The following is a 25,700-nucleotide window of genomic DNA, read 5'->3' as shown; positions in this document are numbered from 1 at the left end:
TCTTCTAAAGAAGAGTGTTATAATCAAGTACAGATAATTACTGACTGTAAAACTATTTCTACAGCCCTTGCACATCAAGCTTCCTACCAATTTTAGTGGGAGCTTGTATGATTACAGATGGCAGGACCTAGCTAGATACATTTAAAACTGATGAACACACTCAAAATTAATTATGATGGAAGATGTCTTTTTTTAATGAACAATTCAGGACTTCTTTTCGGATCAGACATCTAGTGTTTACCCTAAAGTGACATGACTTTTGATGTTAGATTGTCCTTTTTTAACTGTGATATACAAAGCATAACATATGGTCTAAACATATGCCACAGAGCATGCAGCAGTATTAAACAAAACAAACAGTTAAGCCAAAGTTCGTAAGTCAGCTAACGCTTAGAAAGCCAAATGACCTTTCAGCACTGTTTGGCAGTGCTTTTTATCATCTTTTATGTGCTTTATGTACCTGTTGAGGTTGATCTCGACGGGTCCTGCTCTTCCTTCTGGGGCCAACGTTATGACTGTTGTTCCACACTGATGGGCAATGTCCACATAAACATAGCCAAAGCCAGTTAAGAACACAATCTAGTGGAGAGAGTTAGAAACGTATGGAATGCTACTGAAATTACTATTTTCAACATCATAATTTGAATTAATCCTATTAATGCCTTCTGGTCAAGATCTTTTACTTGAATCGTGATACTGTTCAGGAAAAACAGAAACAGATTTCAATACTTCAGAAAATAACAGCTCTGATACTTTATTTCAGTTGTACAGCAAGATGAAATTTGTACCTCATCCTTTAACTGTATAACTGAATACATTTTAATAAGAAACAACTTCTCCAGAAATAAGCAAGACGTGCTGGGGAGGGTGGAGGTTATATGAAAAAAGAATAAATAGGAAATTTTAATTTGTGATTTTGAATTAAGGAGAAAGGCATATTCCTGGAGCTCTGCAAAATCCCTCCTTCTCCTCTGGAAAAAAAACCCTAAATAAACATTATGTTGCTATGCCCTAGCTCAGAGCTGGTTAGATGAATGGCTGATAGCATGATGCAAAACACATGAAGATGAAAAAATAAGTAACATTTTGGATTCGTGAAGACTTGCTTAACAACTCAACACTTAAAACATTTTTAAGCCATCTAAACTGGTTTGGTGAGAACACCTTCACAAGCAAGGTGCTGCCACAAAGAAATGGCAAAAGTCTATTGGAAAGCGTAAAATGTCTGAAATGGCAGGAAAATGGGAACTTGACAACAGGTTTGTGTCTTGCTTACAGATGTGCAAACTTTCATTCTGAAGAAGTTGTCCTTAGGAATAAATGTTCTACTTAAAGAAATGATGTATTGTTTTTGGAGCTTAATTCTGCAATATTTCTGTGCAAGTTTTGTGTTTTTCCAGAATATAAAAGATCAAGGTCTTTTTACGTTTGGAAAACTCACAGCAGCCCTTGTTAGAGCAAGCTGGCTTCTGTTTTCTTGTCGGGCTACTATCAACACAATTGTTTACTAGATTGTAATGACAGAAGCTATAATTTAAAGGAAAGCAAACTCAAGGGAAAACTCAAAGATAATGGGCTAGCACAGGTAAAATAAACAGTTGTTTGTCTTGAAGAATCTGTACTGCTGTCAACAAGTCACCAGAAGGAAAAGCACTCGGAAGTATAGTAGAATCAGCACTTAAACTGATTCTTGTTACACTATTTATGATAACCTTGTACAGATAATTTGATGAACAAAATTTAATTATGTCTTATTCTTCTGAGAATTACATATAAGAGAATTTCTAATTTCGATACATCAGTTTTAATCCTTGGTTTATCTAAAAGAGATTCGCAATCCTGCATGATGGAATTGGAGAAAAAAGGACATTTATTCAATTTTCAATACACCCTCATTATTCTAAAAAACCCTTGTTGATCCTAAAGATTGGTCATTTTAATTCCAATTTCAGATGATTCTGATGATAAAGATAAATAGCTTAATTTTAGTAAAATTAATACAATTTTCTTTCTAATAGAATAAGTACCACCTATCTGTGACTAGGTAGAAAGAGTACAAATTACTTAAGATCCTCTAAAACCCAGTTATTTCACAATCTAAACTGAGTTGTATGTGAAGCTATTAGCATATTCCTTATTTACTTGTATTTATAGTTTTCTAAGAGAAAGACTGACTGAGAAATCCTGGGGAAATTCTCTACATGTAAACCCTAGAACTTCAATAACAGAAGGCTACACTTTTTATTTGAAGAGTTCTTCAAGTAGACAATGATCCCCAAATGTTGTCTTAGCATCTAATTCCTTCTAGGAGCCAGATACTTATAAAGAACCCTGGTCTGGCATAACATTAATGACTGAAATCTGAAACCTTGCATTGCTTGACTGGCTTGCTGAATGAAACTGAACTACTTGCTATATAACATAACACTCAATAATCAAGAGCATTTTGTGATTGGTCCCCAGGGAAAACATCTGAAACTAGTATTTCTTTCAAAGAGCCAAGCAGTTTATGTTGATTCCATGTAAACTAATGACTTCAAAGATGGAAAAAATTCCCATCAAAAAGAATTACTCCAGTCAAGGAAGTTTTCATTTACCTCAGAACAGGAGAAAAATAACAGAAGGAAAGAAAAGGGTTTTTTGTCGTGTTTTAGAATGACATGTGTAGCCTTCTATGAAGACACAGAGGGAGAATGACAGTGATGATTCCTACAAGATGTAAAGATAAAAATCCTGTGATAATTAAGTTACCAAATAGAAGGATTTTCCTAGATCCTGTGGGATTCTTTGCTTACAGGGCCAGAAATTTTCAGGACTGATTTTTCCAGGGAACACCAGGTTGATTAAAAAGAAGTAATAAAATTCAGCACTAGAAAGCCTGTAATTTTGATCTAGCTATTTTTAAAAACAGCCATTGAAGAAGGTAGTCTGTATTCTAAAACTTCCACAGGAAGGGACTTAGGAAGAAGAGCTCCTAAGACTTAAATAAAAAAACCCCAAACCAACCAAAAGGATATGCTTATTGCAGAGGAACAATATACTGTGCAGGTCAGGAAGACAACCACTTATGCTGTGAACTAGGAAATAGTTTATAACAATTTACTTGTGTTCCTTGATTGTTGATGTCCACAAAATCACTCCATTCATTTACTAATTCATCGGACGACATCACTTTCAGAAGAATGCTGGGCAACAAATCTCTTGTTTTACAATCTGGATAGCTGGAGACTTGATGGTAAAGTTCATGATGAACTGAACATTCAGCTGGAATCTTTCTACAATAAACTTCAAACTTTGGTGTATCTGAAATTTTATAAAATATACAAGATTAGGGCTTTCTAAAACCTGTATTAAATCAAAACTACCTATGCTTACACAAATGAGGAATTTTGTCTGAAATATTACTAATAAATAAAAACATTACTTTTCTATTGGTTGGAATTTTATGTGTTCGGGTTTTTTTCCTTTTCTTTTTTATGTCGTTAAGAGGTACACAAATAATGTTCCACTGATCATTACATTAACATACTGTAACTGGAATTTTGGCAATATGTTTTGTGTTACATTTGCAAATCTGAGGAGATTTAAATGTTCCATGGGATTGAACTGATGTCAACAAAACTCCACTGCCTACTAGCTTCCTACAGCCAAGTCACCTTGACAGCTGGAACCAGGGAGACCCAAAAGCCTGGAGCCATGTGAGTTCATACTCCTGACCTCATGATTAGCTCCACTAGCTTCCAGGCTTCAGTATCTTCCAGAGTCTCTCACTTTGAGATAGACCTTTACGAGGGTGTCAAGTTCTTGTTGTAACCAAAACACATACTGAACTCAACTTTGTATTGGAGATACAGTAAAATAATTTATACTACAACAGTGCACTGTTTCTAATTACTGCATAGTGCCTACCTTTGAAGTTCTCTTTTACAAGCAATGGAATGGAGCACCTATTGTGGATAATTATACGAGGACTAGGATCTTCTGTAAGTGTTAGGTACGTCACGCCAAGATGCTCTTGGTAAGTCAGTGCTATAGCTCTAAAACAGAAGCAGATATATTTGATTATGCATGATTTGGATGAAATCTTTACATATTATTACTCCGGACAATTAAAAACATTCGAAACCAGCATCTGTAAGATTCTTTATGATCGAGCTCCAATTCCACAGATATTTATATACATTTAGGCAAGTACATATCTCTGAGAATTATATTTAAACAGAAGAACACGTGGAAATAGCACGAAAAACAACGTTAGAGAAGAAATCACTTCATAGAGACTACTCATGAGTTAAATTCAGCACGTGTGTTTGCAAGATGAGAGCCCTAGCCAGCAGAGATTTATATTAAATTAAAAACATGAGATTGTAGGCCCAAATTTTCAACATAAATCTTTAAAATTTTCCAGAAGAATTTGCACGCATACTTCTCTGATACACATGAAAGATATTTTTAACAAACACATAAATTTGTAACTGACTGCTCCCCTGGAATGATCCACAATGCTATCGCCCTTTCAAATGTTAGTGTTATGGATCATCACTACATAAATTTCCAAAATGAAAATAAACTAATTTAGTTCTACTCATTAGCTACATGAAATGTCTTCATACATAAACACAAATTCTTTTTTTTCTTGTGCAAATTTATTGGCTATTTCTAAAAAACTTCACTTCATGGGGATTTTAAAAATCCAGTCTGAAAATTTGATTAGGAACATGAGATCCTCCATGCCTGTCTCAGAATTATAAGGAATCCTTTCCTTGTTCTTCGCATTTTAAGGTTTTTTTCATCTGAAGTCTGTGTGAGAATCTTTAGTATCCACAATATAACCTCTTAGACTCTGCAGAGGAACTGTATGAGGGTTTGAATGATATCAAGCACTTCAGGCAAGAGAAAGATCATATGGCTGGTAATATATACTGATGTAGCTTCTCTAATTTCAGCAGATTGTTGCTTGTTTATACCAGCATAAGCATGAATAGATTCAGATATCAGGTCTGAGAATTAAAGCTGGGCATCTGACAAGTCATTGGACTGTTATTTTTAACTAGCTGGATGCATTTGTTTGTAAGTGGAATGCACATTTGGACATTTCAAGCTTTAAAACTTGGAAATCTTTCCTTGTTGTAGTCTCAAAATAGTTTCATCCCTTTTTTGCTTTTCCTGTTTATCCTCTTATTATTATTACTAAAATATATTTTTACCTTTTATAAACAAAACCTAAATTTTTGTATTGTATTATTTCACGCTGTCCTTGAACTCTTAAATTGTTACCCAGAAATTAAGAGACCATAACCTTGAATATAAACTTTTCATGCTCTTATTTTGTATGCATGTAAAAAAATAGCAGCCCATACATTATAAAAACTGTACAGCTTGTACATGGCCATAACATTAAACCAGTTACAATAAAAGCATCAAAACCATCAAAACTTAACAATTTTTAAATTGAAGTAAGACTTGCCTTTACATACAGGGGGCACGTGTTACTCTGACTTTTGCATTAATCTCTTATGGTTTGTTACTAGCTGAGGCTTTATAGCAACAAGCAAAGTTCATTATTCATGACTGTTCAGTATACAGTACCTGGTACAAAATCCACTTTCACTACAAACCCCTGTGGGCACCGCCACGCTCTGTCTAGGAAACTCCTGTTTAATGACAGCTGGTAGGCTCCACAGCTCACAACTCCCAGTGCAGCCGCCTGGACTGAAACTCAGCTGTATGCGTTTTTCACTAAGAGGTGGCCCTGAAGTTAAGGGACTGGTGTCCGACATCAGGTCCCAGCAGGGCACAGCGCTCAGCGTCTTGCTGGGTGGTGCCCCAGCTGGACTGATGCTGAACACCGTACTGTCCGATGAGTGGAAGTCCTGGAAAGAAAAAAGATGGCGGTAGCACGACATGCTGGCTCCTAACAGGAAGTTTATTCATGTTGACCTTGCACAGAACAGTCTCAAGTAGCCAATTGACCACAACTAGCTAAAGGTCGCACTAAGTCCATTGCATTAAAAGCTATTCGGCCAGATTCTGTCTTCAGGTATACTTATGCAGTTAACTGAGCTCAGTTATCTACAGTCCACTCTCAGTTGCACAACATAACTTTACCAAAAGCAACAGTTACATGACTGTAACATAACTGTGAGAAGAAAATCCATTTGTAGACAAAAAACTAAGAATGGATTTTAGCCTCAACATTCTTCCAATTCACCATCCCATTAGACTGCCACAAAATTCGCAATGCACAAACGCAGATACCGATGTGAAGAAAACTAATGCAGAAGGAAAAGAATACAGAAATAGGGAACTTGAAAAATTTGTTTATCTGCCAACTCCTCTAGCAAGTTTGACCCTGAGAATTCTTTCCACATATTTTACTATAAATGTAATCTTCAATAAATATGTATAAATGGTTGATTAAAATATATTGACCATGCATACGTTTTGGTTCCTGTAAGCTAGTTCTTAAATATACTATGTGATTATTAGAAAACCAATATGCATGATTTGATGCAGTTCGCTGAAATACATAAACTTCGGGCACGTCTCTAGTTCTGCAGCTTTGTTCAGATAACTGGAATCTTCCCAAAAGGATAACAAAAAGTTTTCAGCCTGCCAGGCCAATATACCTCTTTTACACGCGAACTCAGTAAAAATTCTGAGAACAATTTCAACAGCTACTACGGATTACGCTGCCTATTTTATAGAAATGGCCATTAGTGCCTGAACAGATGGAGAACAGGCAGAACTAATTCTGCAATGTGCAAGAATCTCCTGCTTTGCACAGATTTCTGATCACAGTTAATTATTGGAGTTGAATTTACCCAGGATTCTGTATTTTAAATTAAGATGATGTAAAATACTTTATCATTATTATGTCTAAGGATTTCTGTTCAAGCTCTGCTATATGCAGTTGAGACCATACAAATCTAAACACCCATGTATCGCAGATGACAAACAAAAACAGTTTCCACAGTGCTGTACCTCTTCTCCTGAGTGGGGTTTGGAAATAGAAAGCTGTGGCCTATAATAGATTTGATATGATGTATCATTGATTAATGTTGTCTTATCTTCTATCTGTAGAATTTGTATACCTTGTCGAACCATCGAAGAAATGCAGAATTGACACAACTGTAAAATAATAAAAACTATGATGAGGTCACACACAAAACCACAAAAGGTATTGAACAGAGTGACAGAACTGCCATTTTCTTTTTAACTGTGGAAATCCTGCCTGTATTCATGCACTTCATAACTGGAGTTATGAAGTTAACATCACATACTTTTGAAGTTGCATCTGTCAATGTTTTCCAAACAAGACTGAGAATTCATTAATTCTTTTTCCAGCAGATATTGTATTATCTTGATGAGTTGAGCAGAATGTTTTTGGCAATCTAATTCTTTAAATTATACTTCATATATTGTTTACACTCTCATTATGTTTTACACGTATTAACATAATTAGGGAGGAGCTTTCACACTGCATACATTTGATTGTTTTCATCTGCTATATGACTTTCTTTTTAAATGATAAAGTTATAAATCATGATAATTTTCTTCTAACCTTTTGATGACCTGGGAAAGCACCAAGTTTTATTTCAGCTTCAACAAAACCTTCTTCATCCAATGTTACTACTTCCCCATTATCGGCATCCTTCCATTTCGGGGACGTCACATTATGAACCAGTTTAATTGCCACTGATTTGTGCACAGTATTAGTGTTTGCCCAGTATATTCCAACCTGAAAAGCTTCCTGCAAGTGAAAAATGACTGATTATCACTTGTTGACAGTTCTGATACACTTCTACTAGAGTTAAGCATAGTTTCCAGTATGAAGTCAATCTCATTTCCTCCCTTTCTCCCTCTGATACTTTCTATGTGGTACAAGGATACATGAAATCACAATGCAGATATGGGACTGACCCTCACGGTGGAATCAAGACCAGTCTCACTGAGACATGTTAATAGGCAGACCTTTTGTTTATTAACAGACATACATGGGGGGAAAAAAGATGGCAAAATGAACAGGAAGTATCAGATTGTCCAATTGGAATTGACAAGCTCCTGTATCAAATTATTTTAATTCTTTCACAAATAGAGAATATTGGGGTTGTAATAAAAAAGCATGTGCATGGCCAAGCTAAGGTGTGTGAGAAGATCCATTACACAAAGCTCTGAATTAAGGAAGGCAGGCATCCTAAAGAATCTTCCTTGTTCGTAATTCACCATATCTCATTTATCAAACCTTTCTTGGTAGCACACGAGCTATGAAACAACTTGACCTAAAACACTCCCAAACCAAACATTCCTTCCAGGCTGTCAGCTTTGCTACTGTGGTCAACACACTTCCCAAGTGATAGGTCGGCAGAGCACGGGCCAAAGTCTGTATTTGGCCTTTATAGCAATTTACTTGGGCTGCTACATTATGTCCATGTTGCGGATTCATTGGCTGAATTGGGAGGAAGGAGAGAAGGCTGCTGAATCAGATGGCATGCAGGTCTCCTTCCTACAGTGTCTTACAGACAATTTTTAACTATGCATCTTTAAGACATGTTGTTCTTCAGACATTGCTATCAAGTATGTCATGCTACCCACTCGGTGGCTCAGTCAGCGTGGCAAATTTCTATTGTTATTTCTGCTCCTCATCATATGACTAATAGACACAGTGACTGGAAAGTGGGAATCATCTGGATTAATAACCGTTCTTCAGAATCAGAATGTTTAGCAGAACTGTGCCTGTTAACGTGAATAGCAAAGTTACCTCAAAGTTGGGAGGTATAATTACTTTCCCAGTAGGTACTTGAAGAATGATCTTCTCTCCTTCAAACAGCCAGAGGTCCCACTTGGACTGATTGATAAGCAAAGCCCAGGGCAGGAGTTCTATCAGCAGAGTTTTAACACACGGTTTCCACACTGACAGCTTTACCCGCATTGGGCTATCCCATTGGGAGAGTTGTTCATTGCTGTTCAAAAACAAATAAACAAAAAGAGAAAGTCAAAGGAATAATGAATTCAAGATTACAAATGATAAGCTGTCATTTTCAGAAATTTGCAAGGCTTTTCTGGATTTGAAATAGAAAAACAATCTCCTCTTACCTTATCATTCTGGAACATACTGAGATGCTGTCGGACAGATCTAGCTACATGTAGGCTATAAAGACATATTTTTAACTTCATAAGCTCAACCTAAATTTGGTCAATTGAAGAAACACCTTAACAAAATTACCACTATCCTTCGGAACTAAACCCATGACTTTTGTAGTCATAAAATCACTTTTCCATTTTTTTTTTCAGCAATTCCTCCTACAGCAACTCCCTGTTTCTATACTGAAACACACAGCTACTGAATAAACAACGGCCTCTAGAGCTAAAGAAGGTGCATTTTTTTTGGTTCAATTTTTTTAATCCTTGCTGATGCAATCTTCTCAGTGTAATCAAGGGCAGCCCCTAGGCTGACCTCACTTTTTTCCCCACCTGCAACAGATTCTGCAGCTTACATACAGGAATCATGTAATTACTGAAAACATATTCAACGTTGATCACATACAGTCTTCTTGAACGTGATTTCAGTTTATTTGAAAAGGCCATGCAACAACCATGAAGAAGGTTTAGCAAAGAATTACCTGTCTGAATCCTTCCTATTATATGGCCATGCAGGCTGGGGAGGATTAGCAGTGCCATAGAACTCGGACAGTATTTGGTTGACATTGCCACCTGGATGGGATTTAGTCGCTATCTGTTTAATTAGCGTGGTTGAGATAGGGACTGCGCACTCTGATGGATCATCTTCCTCCCTGTCATTGAAAACAGATTCAGTCACTTACACAACAAGATCAAGCATTAGTAGCACTAACATTTTCTTTAATGAAGCCTTCTAAGCGTACTCTGCCGTAGGAACACTCTCAAGGTAATCATGGATGAATCAAGTTACGATGTCTAACAAGTTCCTGAGCTTTAACTGACATGCATGAATTTGTTATGACACTGCAATGGTCTTTGTGTCCGAGACCTTAGAAACTCTTCAGTATTCTCAAAAAACATTTCCAGGTCATTTATGAATTTATTTTTCAAAACACAAAAATGTGGACTGCTTAAGCAAGCAAATGCCAATGTGCTTAGGACAGTTATACCAAATTTAATATTTCCTATCATATCATTTCAGGCCACATATGCTTGTTCTGTTGTATCTCCTCTGCATATGCCATTGTCTTGGAAAAAATGCACCAGAAATTGAAGTGTAAATTATTCCTTCTTTTCCGTACAAATGAACCATTTTCAAGGAAAGTGAGTATTTTACCTGGCTTGAAATGTCAGGTGGTGTGTAAGATCAGGTTCTATATTTTGCAGTGCTTTCTCCTGTCCTTTCCCTGGAATCACTTGCATTTCATTCAGTCCCAGACTTCTTTTCTCTAAATGTATGATAATTGGGTCTGGAAGATGGCTCCTTACAATGAAAAAAGGGCTGAAAACAATCTACAAAAAGAAAAGAATATGCCACTTTAAGGCTAGTTTTATTCCAGTATTACAACCGTTGAAACAAGCTATTAATAAATCTTTAAAGTGGGTCATTCTGCCCTTAATTTATTATATGACATGCAAGGCATAAACATTTAGATTTCAGAGACATTAAATGTACTTACTAATCGTTGCTGCACATGACAGTTGGGCTCTAAAGTCAAAATTGTGCACCACACATATGTAATTGAACTCTTTGAAGATGGTACCTGTATGCAGAGAGGTCAGCAGCATTACACTAAAATTATTTCAGGATGATAATGTTCAATATTTCATCATATCAATTAGAAGTCTAAACGCAAAGTCCCCAGTTCTCTCAGACATTTTTTATGCTATATTCCATATGCCTATTTCTAGTTGTACCTGAATGACAGTGCTGTGTTCTGTATGTTTAGAACTTAGACATACGTCTCGGGACCAGTCTTCATCTCCTGTAGCTTTCACACTCAGCTCAGTGAGCTCATTGTCTTCTAGGACATATGAAGGCAACTTCTGCTTGGCTGCAAGGCAGTTGACGTGTTCTTTAACAACGGCCTGTCCATCCTGACTAATGTAATGCTGAACCACTTTCAGTTCAATACTTTCGGAAAGGTAACTACAGACTGTCTGTCTTCCACAGATTAGGATCTAAAACACACAAAAATATGCAGCTCATACATAAACAATTGTGAAAAAGAAAGGTCAAAATTGAATTATAGAGTGAAAACCTGTACAAGAATAATCTCCCTATTTTAGATTTTCCCAAGCACTGCTGAAGGCAGTGAATGGTAAAACATTATTTTTATTGGCCAAATGTATGTGCAATTTCATAGAAACCTAGGCATTAAAACACTTGAAATATTGCTAAGGCAGTATCCGGGCTTGAAAGAAACATGTAACATTATCCACTTTCGTTCCTACTGAACTCAGCAGTACTGCCCACAGCTGACATAGCTCTGGTTGGATTTTAAGAGTACTGTGATGGTGTCTGAATGCTGAGCCCTTTCTGAGCAGACACAGTGATGTACTTCAGAAGAAAGCTTTCTACTGACACCTCACATTCCCATCACAATCCAGTGATCCAGACCTTTCAGTATGTTTGCTGTTTTAAAGCTTGTAATTCCATTAAATGGCTGTGCCATATATCTGTATTTAAGTGCACCCACCTAGGAAATGACCAAATTACACTCAGAGTTGTTGCTGTCCATCACACATGAATTGTTTATCACAGAACATGTGTCTGACTTTTTCTAAGCTATACCAAAGAACAGTGTTCCACGTGTATCCCTGCTACAACCATCTTCATTTGCTTTTCATTAATGAGGGCGCACACCATAGCTACAATCTACCAAGCAAAATCTCAGCAGGGCTTTCAGTGATGCCAGGCACTGTTCTTGTCTGATCAGCTGTATTTTAGTTGCGCAACATAAGGCGCTCTGCCATATCCATGAGCTGAACATGTTATGTCCACCACATGCTCTGGCTTCCGCCAACGCAGGCAGAATGACTGCAGTGTTATTACAGATCTCTTTACAAAGATAGTATGTGAAAAGTTACTGCACAGCAGTCCATTTTCAAATGTTAATTTGGTCATTACTTCTTTCTCTTTTAACAATAAAAAGGCCTGAATTACAACGCAGAATAAGAGATGAACAATTTCTTAAAAAAAAAAAAAAAAGAATTCTGCTTCTCAAGAGCTTAAAACATGCAAGAGGTTGTGTAACTTAGCACTGTCAGAACTTACAAACCATGCAAAGGGATGTTTACTGGAACATGTAAAATATGTGGTGGTAATTGAGCTTTTAAATGCTAAGATCCTTACCAAAGTGAAGAAGAGAGTTGTAAAAACTCCCAAAAATGCCCCCAAAAGACTGTTATACTTGGTTTTTTAAAGATCCCAGTAGGAGAGAATAAATAATAAGGTGACTAATTCATGAATAGATAACAGTTTACTGTCCGGCCCTTGTACTGAATAGTACGAATAAAGGCCCCTGTATTGTCCACACTGAATGGTTCAGACCACCGCCAGTTTCCCCAGCCTTCAATACAGATGTGTAACAGCTGGAAAGAAAGCAATTACTACTTAAATACATAACTGGGGGAAAAAAAGCGCCTTGCAGTAGGATAGGAATTCCCATGACAGACAAATATTCTTGGTTTTAAAACTCAGCAATGCTAAGCACACCAGTTCTCTGAATGATCCACTCATTCTGTGATTGCAGATACAAACAGAAGAATCAACAATACCGTAAGGTGGCTCTGCATCATGCATTTCTAAAGATTACCTGCTGTAACAGTGTATTTAGGATGGTAAAAATCCAGCACACCACTGTTCAGGAAAAAAAGGTTACGTAGACTAGAGAGCATAAAACAGGAAATAAGAGATTTTCTTTACTGCCCTTGAAATTGTTCTAGAAATCACCCTCTTTATTACCAGCAAGGTGATATGGAGCACAGGTCCAGGCCAGGTTTTTGGTCTTCAGAATAAGACAGAAAATTACAAATACTCTTCCCTTCAAAATAAAGAAGGATGGAAATCTATTTGTACGTATACTTGTATAGCTTGCATATATATGTGTGTTAAATGTTGAATTTAGCATATTGCTGAGAGATGGGAAACATTTCATTTCTTACACAAATGTGGTGGCAAGTTCAAGCTTGACTGCATGAGAAGAAATTTAACTGCATAATTATACTCCCTGTGTGATTTATTCCGGAAAAGGAGTGGCTTTTTTCCAGTTTAACTTAAATCACTTCCAGAGCAATATAGTCTTTCATCATTTGAAGAGCCTTTCATCCATTTACCCACCATACGCACTTACCTCTATCCCATGGAGATTCTTTAAGCCAGAGTAGTGAAAATTGGTACTGTTCCATGTAGGTCAATGAAGTTACATAAATTTACGCCAGCTGAAGATCTGGCTATTTAGCTCTGTATAGATCTTTTGTGGCTGTGCAAACTTAAGAATGTGAGTTATATATAAGGGATCAAAGCAATAAGCATTCTGGGTAAAATTTATTCTTTGCAGAGGGCCAGCACAGAGCCTAAGCATCACTTAAGTCCTTTAAAACAGTTATATAAAGGCCTTGTGGGAATTCTCTCTTGAGGGTTGAATTTCACTCTGATTTTGGACATCTGTCATTAATTAATTTAAGTAATTGAGAACAGGATCAGGCCCAAAGTTTGATTATTTACACCAGCAAAAATTGAAACTTGTAAATATTATGTTCTCCCATGATTTGTTTCCAGAAGGAGATAGCACTGGCCATGGGTCTGGCCAGTTGGACTTAGTGAATGGCTGGATGTCGGGTTTTTTTCATTATTTTAAGAAACAACCGCCGCAACAACTTTCAAAGATATTACAACTCAGTAGCCTGTTTGCAATTTGTGGTATCCTCAGCACAAGTTACACACAGAACAATAACATCCATTCAGTGGGTGGCTTTTGAATTTGCAAGGGTGATGACTGTTGCATTCAGATTCAAATTAGTTTTATGCTGGAAGCACAGAGACTAATGTGTGCCAGTGCGCACATGGGCATGCATCTGGATGTGCACATGCGTGGGCACAGCTTTATATTCAAGAATACACTGAGGGAAGCTGTGCACTAGGACACTCAAACTCATAAACAAACACGTCGCTTTGATTCTTAAGTATTAGTTACAGAAAAGAAAAACCAAACCAAAACAAAAAAATCCAACTGCAGTGGCTGGAATCACTTCAGTTTGTTACAGAGGCAGCTGGGAATAAATCTCATCACATATGAAAACTAAGAGAAGCAAGAAAACTGTTTACTTTGGAGAGACTGGTAGCTGGAAATGACAGCCAAATAATGAGAAAAGGTACTAAGTGGTCAGTCTCAGCTAGAAGGCACACAAAATACAGTGTGCTCCAAAGACAGATGTCCTATAAATGCCATAACTGATAATTAGTATTTGTATGTAGCTCCAACATTAGGATGTCTCCCACCCTGTATAAAGAGCTTTGGTCACGAGTTGAATGTTCCCAAGGAACATGCTGTCAGCTTTCCCTGAGCAGTCATTAGCTCCCAAATGCTGCCTTACTAATTTTCTTTATAGCACAACGATTAGTCTCCATTTAACTTCATGGTTGAGAAAGAAAAATAAAAAGAGCTATTATCATATATTGGCAAGTTCTCATTTTATAAACATACTATTTGTATACTGGTAAATGCTACATACAAAGGAAACAGCCTTTGTAAGTTATTTTAAAGATCTCTAATATATTTCTATTAATGACGTAATAATATAAGAATTCAGTACTGCGTAAGTTTATTTTTGAGCCAAGAAACTGAATTCCATGAAAACACAAAGGGATCTCTGGGTGAATCAGTTATTTAAATGTGAGAATTCTGGAAAACATGGCTAGAAGTAATTAGCAAATGACACTAAGTGATACAGAGATATATGGCAGGAAATAAAAATTGAAGTAATTTTAGAAAATTAAGTAATCAGGTGTTAACATTATTTTAGCAGAAAACATCATAATAGATGGTGTTAGATACTCAAGAAGGCACAGCTCTAATGTTATAAAACTGACCTAATACTACAGATTGATGGTAATTGCCATGTAACTCCCATTTATCAAGCTTTAAGTAAATTCTAAGTATTTGTTAGACACTCTGCTTAAAAAAAATTCAACAAATATAGCTAAGTATGGTACATATATTAGAAGAAAAGAGAAGTCATTGCAAAAAGGTACAAAAAATATTCAGTGAACCTCAAAAGCATTCTAACAAATATAATCCAGCGATAAGTGACAATTTATAGCTCAGAGAGAATTTAAAACAGACTGACTATTGTATATGTGAAGATAGGCACTCATTTGTGTAACCATTTGATTTATGCATTTTCTGTTAGTGAAACATATCAACAGATAACACAGAGTTTTTTGTTTTGTCTAGAGTTTGCTGGGGTTTGGATTTGTAATTCTGAGCCATTACGGATTTCTGTTTTGAGAGGGAAAGAAATTGCCTTCAGGGAGGCAGACTAAGATGAAGCTGCTCCTACTAGAGCAAATGGCTAGAAAAGCTGTATTCTTTATCACGTCTCTTCACAGAATGTTTCTATGCACTCCTCAAAATTTATTTAGGTTTTCAGCTAGATGTGTGAGTGAAGGATACGATCTGAGTAAATAAAGCTAAGTGTCATATGACAAGGCATGAAGACTAAAATGGGGGATTAAAAATGAGACTAAGAATGGAGCCTGTCCAGAAAAGGCAGCATTTTCCAGCTGTATAAGTAATTTAAAGCTTGTACCCTCAAAATGCTTAGTGATACACATTTGATTTCTGCGTTGCTTGTAGATCCACCAAAGTTAACTTGGTTTCACTGTAGTTAGATTATATCTGTCTTCTAAGTGAAACTAGAAAATGCTTTTTGGGAAGAGTAAGGGTTATTGCTCTCAAGTCTGAGAGACTGGGAGGAATCAAGTGAGGACCTAGTTAATGGTGTGAAAGCAGTTGGTTATTTTAAAAGATACGAGATAGTAAAATAAAAGCTATGATGATGCAGCAGCATGGAAGAAATGGAGACCTGGAGATGGCAGCTGAATTCTAAGACTTGAAGCTAAAGCAGTTTTTAATTGAAAAATTAAAGAAGGTTGATCGGTATTTTTTGGCTGTGTTTTCAGGATACAAGGTGGCCCCTGACTAGGATTAGGACTTACAACAATAAAACCAATTAGTATTTGGGAAAACAGTGAATGAAATGTTCATTCTGCACACTGTCAGCTGCAGCAGCCACCAAAACAGTTTGAATTTCAGTTTGGCTTCGTTTTCTCATGGGACCTGGGAGATCTGACCAGTTCTACACCATTGTCCCTTGTAAGACAGAAGGCTAGTACAGAGCATGGGAGAAAGCAATTTCCATCACCCCCACGCTGGCTAGTAGAAAAAAAGGTAACACTTGGCAGATAAACTCTGACCCTCAGGAGCTCCTGGAGGTGTTGCGAGCCTCAACTCAACCTGCAAAAGCAGGCCTGAACGTCGCAGGTTCTAACTAGCTCTATACACTGTGGAAAAGAAGAGTCTTTTGGTTAAGGAACAGTAACCAAATTATGAGGGTTCATGTGATTCATGGGTAACATCAGTCCTTATCTGCCCCAGGTATTATCTGGAAAGTCAATTATATATAATACAATATAACCACTGATTTTGAATGCAGGACCCCAAAGGAAAGCAACAATACATTTCTCACTACTTGAACAGTGTAAAATAACATAAAGCTTTTTTTTTTTTTCCCTGATGATGTTCTGTAAATGACCTGAGGAGGATTATGTAGAGTACAAAAGGTTGTGCAGAGAATCTGTAACACCCCTAAACAAGAGAACAGGAAAATATCCCAATAATAACTAATATGTAAGTCACAGTTTCTAAGTTGGAACCCACAGAGTACTGTATATCATCTTACACTTTATATAACCCAATACCTGAAAGAATGGTGACTTGGAAATAAATAACAATGAATTATGATCCTGCTGGAGATGCAACATAAATTAAAATTTGGCTTCAGTCTTTTTTTTTAGGAGAACAAGGAGGAGGTTCTTAAAGCTACTTCTAAATCTACAACTGCCTTTAAAAATTATGTTTATAAAATTCTAGCAGAAGTTGTGCTTTGCAGGCACACTATTTAAAATAAGGGAAGAAAAACTTTAAATGGGTTCCAGTGAAGGTATTACCAATATACTAACCACTGCTAATATCTATTCAAGAATTTATAAGTGTATGTTCAGAAGAACAGAAAAGCAAATGATAGAGATATTTTCCCTCAGATTCTATATAAGTAGCAATAAAGTGGCACATAGCTGTTTCAGGCATATTTACCTTCTTTGATAAGAAATAAATCTATTTTGTTTATAACCAGTAACTTGGCCACATTCTCATTGAAGTCATTGCCCAAATCAGCATAGGAACTGATTTTTACCCACTACACCTGCTGCTTCAAGTTAAGGATAGTGAAAAGTGAAAAAAGGCTGTTATTATATGGGAGAAGACTCTGGAGAAAGGTTTGGGAGCTGCTACTTTAAATGCAGACTTCCCCATGCAACATTATGTTTTGCATAGAAAGCAAAACAATGAATTTAGATCCATTATTCTTTGCTTCTTCAGAGGAGACTGCCGAAGTTTGAGCATGGGGAAAATAACTAGTAACAACCAGCATGTTATAGAAGATTTTTGCTGTTTATTCACAAGCAAACAATCTCTGCCGAATACATTCAGGGGACTCTCACATGAATAGCTGGTTTTTACATTTGCTGTGATCCCTAGTGGGACCCTCTGACTGCCTACTGTCTTGCAAGACAGAATTCCTTTACTCTGAGTAAATTGCTAGGAAGATCTGATCTCTTCTAACTTCAGAGTTTCACCCTATGTATCATATGCTCCAGTTCTTCTCCTAAAAAACACAGCTGTCTTGGAGAGAAACATGACTTTTGACATAACTGGGGCCCATCCCACAAAGCAACTTGAAGATCAAGATAAGGAGCGCAGACTGGATCCAATAATAACGTAGGAGCCAGTGTTGTTTGTAGAGCACAGGAGTGATGCAGCTTCTCTTCCCTTTTAATGATATCTAACAGACCTCTAACTTTCATTAAAATCTGCAAAAGGAACGCACGAGGTCTGGCAACTTTTGCTAGAATTGCTTAAAGCCTCAAATATCATCAGTTTTGGACTTACCCCAACTCTGAAAGGGACTATATAGTTGGGGGTATCTTATCCCTAAGGAAGGTCAAAACCTCATGAAATCTGAGGAAAACATGGGGGATGGAGCAGAGTAGAAGAGCGAGCATCGGACCTCAGACTTATTACTGAAATATTAGCCAATCTAGCAAGACTTGCAGGAATCAGAATGAAAGTTAAAAGGGAAAGGTTAGGTTCCCTGAAATGTAGAAGATCCGGGCTGGGAGAAAATGAAGGAAGGAAGGAGCTTTAAGTTAAGCCAAACAGTTGGAGGGACACCATCAATACCTGATAAATCCAAATCCTTGGTATGCTATAGCTGTTTTCGTAACATGAAAAAGTTGAACAATTTTTAATTACAGTCTATAGTAGCTTCATTAATATTAAAACCAATTCTAAATGTAAATAAAGCATTATATAATAATTCAAATGGGTAATTACCGCATATTTCACTATGCTTAATTAGCAAAAGAAAAACGGATAATTTTATTGATGTGAATGTGAAAGAAATACAATCCTTTTAAAACTATTTATTTTCATTTAACTGAACTGCCTTGCCATACTAAAAAAACATTTTGCAGAGGTTAAATAAAGTATTTCATGGCAACCGCTGCTTCTTAGTGCCTGTGTAACAAGAAACATGAGCCAGCCAAAGTTGTGCAAGTTGGTTTTCTTTCCCAGTAAGAGAATGTGGTATCTAAGACCTTGTCCTAACTCATTTTATCCCCAAGAGTAAGTCAAGTAAGTCAAGTATGAACTAATGCCTGGAGGGAAGTCCCTGACTCCAGAAGTATGGATTATTTCACATTTATCTTACAATCTGCTCTCAGAGTTCTTAAAATTCACTAACTTGGCAAGTTGGGAATTATCATGAGAAATGAAATAATTTCATAACTATGAAGTCATCTAGCATTCCATGAATATGACACTTGGAGGGTTTGTCCATGCTTGGGCATTATTCTGACCTTTGGATAATAAGCTGTTAGATAGTTTTGCATGGAAACAATTAGAAAAGTGCCATAGCATAATAGGGACAACCTGATGTCTTAATTGAGTCGTCATTTTCATTTCAAGGATTTGAATTAATCACTGAAAAAATTTACATGACAACATTTGTAATGATATTCAAACAAACTTATTTCGTATGATCTAAAATGGCAAAGGATTGTGCTCTTTAGACTGTTTAGATGAACTGCCTTTCTGAAGCATGCTAAACTTACAGTGATTTGTATTTAACATTAACCAAATGAACAAGGCTTATAGATGGATGCCAAGATTCTCCGACCTTTGTAAAGAAAATTTGCTTCTATCTCAACAGTGTGTGGAAAGCCTGTGCTTCCATATGTTTTCAGTGAAATTACCTCAGTGCTATTTTTTAGTGTCTAAATTTCCCAGCAAGAGATGGCTGTTGAAAAACATTAAAAGAGCAGAAGTATTCTTGAAATTATTCCAAAGGCTGGGACAAGGGAGGTATAGCCCCCCTACTAGAAGAGCCTGCTGGCCAGCAATGTGGTTGAGTCAGGAGGAGTGAGCTGTTAGCTTCACCGTCTCCTGGGACACGGGAATCCAACATGACACTCCTGACTGTTTATCAGCCCAATTCTTCAGTGAATCTGAATCCGATCAGAGCAAAACAGAATGGGGAAACCCTTTGACATCACCAACTTTCAGCTGAAGAATGAATATCTGAAAAATGAATCTGAAGTTCCTACTGTCACCTCACCCGCTCCCTTATGTGTGATTTGGTTCTCTGCTGGACTTCTCCACCTTTCATCCTGCACTTTTATTTTTCATTTAATAAGAAACTTACAGAGCGGCCACGAAAACAGAATGTTTTGCACAGCTCAAGTCTGTGACTGAAAGGACAAGATAAAGATCAATGTTTTAATATTTAAGTTCTCCAGGTGTTGCATGGCTAATGCCATATATTGTGCTGGTGATCTTCAGCAGTTCGGCTGCAACTGACAGAAATTATGAGTAACAAGCTGCAATTTTAACTCTTCTACTTTTCACTTTGCTTGAGATAAACCTCATTTTCAAAACTCTTTCCAGTTTGCACCATTATTGGAAGTACACCATTATTAGAAATACACCATAACCAGATCTATCTAGAATGGTGGTCAAAAAGAGGATTCTCTCAACTGAATAATTTTATATAAGTAACCAGAAAATGGATAAGAAAAACTGTTAAGAGGAAAGCCTTACTTAGTTCTGGTTTTATTTATAATCGCTTTAAGCATTTCCTTCTTTTTCCATGTGTTTATGAAGAGGTTTAAATGATTTTTTTGGTGGTTGCTACAAAAGCAAGTGATAATTGATTATGAAACATGGGTCACATTTAGCTAGCTTTCTACACGCCTGGTTGTTCTTTCTCCCTCACACAACCAGAGGGAGTTACGTCAATCGTAACCCAGGTGCGAGTACTGTCACCTGACGAGTGGGGATCCTGTCTCGCAATCTGACACTTGCCCAATTGCACAGAGCATAGTCACCCATTTGGGTTGCTCGCCCATGGGCTGGGGCATCACAGGCGTTTTGCTTGTATGAGAAAACATATGTCCTTTTTGAAAAGGTGGCAAGGGACATACAGTACTCCAGTGTCTCTAAGCCTCCAAAGGTCCCCCTCTGTGCGCTCCTACACCAGTGCACACCACTTATAACAACAACTCTGTCACTGGCGTGAGACGGTCCTTTATTAGCCTGCCTTCCTCTTAACTTACGCCTTGACTTCAGTGTCAGCTGCAACTGTTTATTCTGGCTGAATTTGCTCTGCACAGATTACTGCATTCATGTAAAATTCGGTAGTTTTGCATATCCACCAACCGACATATGAACGAAAAACATAGTAAATTTGCCATCTCTGCTTCCCAGTGAAACTTGAAACTTGTCAGCAGTGAAAGTGGGCACAGCTCCTGTTTAGAATACCATCCAAATTTCACCTTCTTTCTCACATGCTAAGGCTGGTATTTTCCAGGGCTCTAGAGGAGTTAGGAACCCCCATCCACTACGCTCCTCCTAGGATCTGTAAAAATTTTAGTAACTCTTCAGCACAGAACTGCTGCTTAGCAAGTGGAGTGGCATAGGTCTCCAGTCTCCCACTCAGCAGGAGCTGGGTATATATATTAAAAAGAGAGAAGAATGGCTTTGCTGTCTCATAAACACTTCTTTTAAATTCTTGCCCTATCTTGAATCAAGATGAAAAGTTCATTTTCAGCACCACTCAAGAAAACCAACAACATGGTTTCATTGAAATATTTCCTGTTGATAATTTTAAAATATTCTATTTCAGTTTCAGTGTTTATTCTTAAAAAAACACCCAAGAAACAGAAACTGCATTATTTAAACTATATAAGTGGGGTGTTTCTAAAATTTCAAATCTTTTCTAATGTAAGCACATGCTGAGTTGAGAGATTTGTCCAGTTTGACCCTGTTCTGCAAACAATTTCAGTGAACAGATGCTTCTGGTAAGAACAATTCATTAAAAAAATTCCCCAAACTTCTAATGTACATCACAGAAAACAGACACTGGTCACTTAGTTATAAAAACCTGGCAAGCAATCTTCTTTTGCTTTTTTTCAGAAGCTTCAGTTTCCACAAGCGCTCAGTTTTACAGAAAGCGGTCGTGCACATCCAGTTCTACCCTCAAGTAACTTCTAAACACGTCTGGCTTTCCTCACTCTTTGTTTACCTTTTCTCTCTGATGCAGCCTCAGTGTGTGGCTCCTGAAAGAACTGGAGCATTAGAGATAGTCGAGACCATAGAGAAAACCGAGGAATCAATGCATAAAGCCACCAGTCAGCTTTAGCAATTGCTGCATTCGAAGGGCTATTTCTGACATACCTGCGGGGACTTGTGAGAACGCCAGCTGTACTGGTGACTGTGGAGACTAGCCAGCAAAATATTTTCATCAGTATCCACCTGGCCAAACCGCAGTGTCTCTTGTGTGTCATTACAGATCACAAAATGGCTGAAGACCAACTCCTCTGCCTCAGGGCATTGGTTCTGAAAGGAAAGGGATATGAAAGCCAGTAAGCATCAAATTAATTGCAAGACATTTGGCAGCTGTCTGCCCAGTGGCGACTGTTACAACACAGAAATGCTTCAAGATCTCTTGCCATTAGCTTTGGTCTCATAGTACTCTCTGCAAAAACTAGTGTTTGGGTTGACAAAATATATTCTAAGACTCACCGTATTTTACTTTATGTTTCTGTAATGCAAATCTTAAAGATTTAAAACTACAATAAAAACTAGATTTCCTAACTTACATAAAAGACTTCAACAAAATTAAATTCAGTTGGAAATGACACATCACATAGGGCAGGCGGGGCACTACAGGCTGAGCAGAGAGACATGAAGAGGTTTCTTCAATGCTTGACAACAGAACTCTCAGGCCAACAGGCTGCACTTCCTCTTCCCCAGCTGCTGCTTCTACTTTGAAGCGTTGCTGTGGGTCAGCAGCAGAAGACCCTCTCTCTCCTGATACCACAACACAACACTTAAAAAAATAACTAAAGAAAAAGCAGGAGACATGGGGAGAGTATTTTCACAGCTCCAAGAGGCTATTTCGAATATGCATCATGGAATTTGACAGCCTAATAGGAAAAATCAAAAACTATCACGGGTTTTAAAAGCATTTTAGATTTTACAATACTTTTTCTCCTGCCTGCAGCATCCTTCCATCCCTCTCTTTCTGCTTTTCATCTGGCTGCTTGTCACTTGACACAATGGGACTATATGATAGGCAAAAATTACCAGAGCTACAGGTCTTCCGTCCCTGAAGGCATGAACTATAATCCCCTATACAGGAGAGGCCAAAGTGTGACTGACAATTTGATTTGGAGATCATCGCTCATATATTTCTGTCCTAGTCACTACTGGGCTGGCACCTTCCACTTACAAGCAACTATCTAGCAACCATAACAATTACTCCAAGAAAGCAACAGTTGGATAGTCTTCATGCAATTTAATGGGTATAACACAAAGAATTCATCTTTTTGTGCTTTTCATTACCTCTTTTTGACCCATCTTTCCTAGTACACACTTTTGACAATGCTTTATTGTTGGTTGGTTCCCTTCTCTCCACAATATAGCCCAGCTGCTCTTTTCTCATCCTTTCTTCCCATGACGTCTTCTCTAACTTACGGGACCTCCATGGTCTTTGAGAGCTGATTCTGTTTCCCCTCCTTGCTCTCTCAGTGGACCTTTTAAACAGACATAATGAAGCTAGCACCTCCTCTGTCTATGATCATATGGGTCTCTAGTTCTTTGATAACAATGTGCCTGGAAGCCTGCAGAAATTCAGAGATCAAACAAGAGAAAGAGAAAAATATTTCCTCATAGATCCCTATGGATCCTTAGTTATCCATGAAAAACAGTTTGGTACATTGCTTGTAGCACATTGCTGGGTGATACACGTGGAACAGATTTTCTGAAAAGCAAAGTGTACAAGGTATGTCCAATTAGCATCCTTGAATGCATGTTCACTACTGTTATTAACTTCAGAAGAACCTAAGGTGCAGGTTGCAAATCCGTTTGTGACAATGTCAGAATGATTGGCTGGGAGCGTTTGTGCAAAAAATTATTCACCCTAGGAGTATTTAAGCATGAGAATATTTAGATTAAAGCTTCTCTCCAAATCTCATGAATTCTTCTGCATAAGATCAGGTATCTTCTGTGAAACAAGAGTCAGGCAAGCATAACCAAAATCTCACTTTTTCAAAGCAGTAAAACTCATTACAGAGCAGGATGTCTGTATCGCATTCAGTAGCAGATCTGGGTATGCTAAAGGCTGACATTTACAGTGCCACTTCAGAGTGCAGAGTTTATTTTGGCATTTTCTAGTGGTGGATCTATGACTTTTTACTGTCAAGCTGCCATACCCACATACCCATAAGTCTACCACAAATATATATATTTTCCTGTTACAGCTTTGCAAAATGTTCTTTTTAAAAGGGAGGATTTACTATCCACAGAACTCAGCATGTTGTTATAGTCAAACCTAGATATAACCCCAGGGGAATTTAAGAAAATTTTTTTTTATTCCAATACATTTCCTTGCTGATTATGCACAGGCTGGAAGAATAACACTGGAAGATGAAGAACTTCCTTCTTTTTACCTGACTGACTAACTTAGTTTCAAGTAAGTTAACCCAAACTGTAGGCTCTTGCATTTTCCAGAGGGAAAAGAGAATCTAGCAAGTTTCTGGCATGCATAGAACTCCTAAATTGTACTGGGGGAATGTTATCCCATCAGGGATTATTAATAGACTTGCACACATTTTGGCGCTGATGAATGACTGCCATTAATCGTTAGTCTTAAATGCTAGATTCGCTACTAGAACCCACTGCTTTTAACAGCGACGCTTCTCAAAGTTAAGCAAAAGAGGTATTTTAAGCTCAATTTTGTAACAGTTCCAAAGTTTTAACCAAAGAAACACCAAGATTTGTATAATAAGGCATTGCTCCATGCTGCCTGGCTTAAGAGAGAGCTACTGATGCCTCATGTCTTGATAATAACAGCTGACTAAAGGATCATCAAGGAAGTTTGGGGATGCTTTAGCTCAATATGGCAACTATGCACTGTACAGGCAGGGTTCTAGGCAACTCTTATTCTTCTTGCAGTAAATGCAGGAGATTTTTCCCAGAGTACCACCCATGCTTCTCAGTCCTTGGGGAACCACAGCAGCTCCCTGCACCCATCACAGGGAACTGGATCCCAAATTCGCTGCCGAAGTCTGACAGCAGAAGCTTCGAGGGTAAGCAGAAAGGGACCAAAAAAAAAAAAAAGGCAAAAGGATGGAGTGAGGAAATCTTGATTGATAAAAGAGAGTGTAGAGAAACCAGACATAATAAAAACAAATAGAACTGGGCCATTTGTGTGGCAATGATACTGAAGGGCTGAATGATGACTCCAGGAGCTGAAAACACCTAAGTGTGGATTAGGAAAAAAAATCCCTCTCTGAATTAAAACAGCAAATCAAAAGAATCAGCAAAAGATCAACAGCCTGAATCAGATACAGATTAGGGTCAGTTCCTGGGGGACAATTTCCTGCCCCTCTTTAGATCATTTTTCAGCTGTTCTTTTCTCTCAGAGAGGCCTGGAAAGTGTCTCTCCTTTATTGGGCTTTCAAATATTTTGTGAATTCTATTCAGAGAGGGGAAAAACATCCCATATAATACTAGTCACCAGGCTTTCCCTGTCTCAGGACTTTCTGCTCACGCCTCAGCTCACAGCTATTTCAAAGCCTTTCTGGATCTGGAGAAAAAAAACCCATAAAAGCCTAGGCCTCTTTATATACACAAAGTTATTTTCTGTGTGCTTCACAAGCTACCGAAGACCTGTGCAAGCCTTCTTTCTCTCTCACACACGCGCACACGTACACCCCCCCCGCCTCTCTCTCTAGTATCTAGTAACGTTCTTTGGACAGAAAGTCTTTAACAATTTCTTATCTCCCTCAAAGTTCCTCTGAGAGAAAAGAACATTTTCCTTCTGATTGTTTAAGC

The 25,700-nt window shown here is 37.6% G+C and overlaps 1 protein-coding gene across 1 annotated transcript in view; it reads right to left on the bottom strand.

The window, feature by feature from the left end:
• LOC103916173 (vacuolar protein sorting-associated protein 13B-like) overlaps window positions 1-25,700 on the bottom strand; it is a 197,895-nt gene that overhangs the window by 25,651 nt on the left and 146,544 nt on the right. Inside the window, 13 exon segments of the mRNA XM_009323125.1 lie at window positions 461-579; window positions 3,104-3,303; window positions 3,910-4,037; window positions 5,590-5,873; window positions 6,985-7,131; window positions 7,565-7,753; window positions 8,762-8,963; window positions 9,624-9,794; window positions 10,298-10,473; window positions 10,641-10,724; window positions 10,879-11,142; window positions 12,448-12,555; window positions 22,038-22,199. Coding sequence (XP_009321400.1) covers window positions 461-579; window positions 3,104-3,303; window positions 3,910-4,037; window positions 5,590-5,873; window positions 6,985-7,131; window positions 7,565-7,753; window positions 8,762-8,963; window positions 9,624-9,794; window positions 10,298-10,473; window positions 10,641-10,724; window positions 10,879-11,142; window positions 12,448-12,555; window positions 22,038-22,199 — 2,234 coding nt within the window.

This window comes from Pygoscelis adeliae, unplaced genomic scaffold (assembly GCF_000699105.1).
Source record: "Pygoscelis adeliae isolate BGI_AS28 unplaced genomic scaffold, ASM69910v1 Scaffold174, whole genome shotgun sequence".
Classification (NCBI taxonomy): domain Eukaryota; kingdom Metazoa; phylum Chordata; class Aves; order Sphenisciformes; family Spheniscidae; genus Pygoscelis; species Pygoscelis adeliae.
Note: the sequence above shows the minus strand (reverse complement) of the source record. Positions and strands in the feature narration are given on the sequence as shown.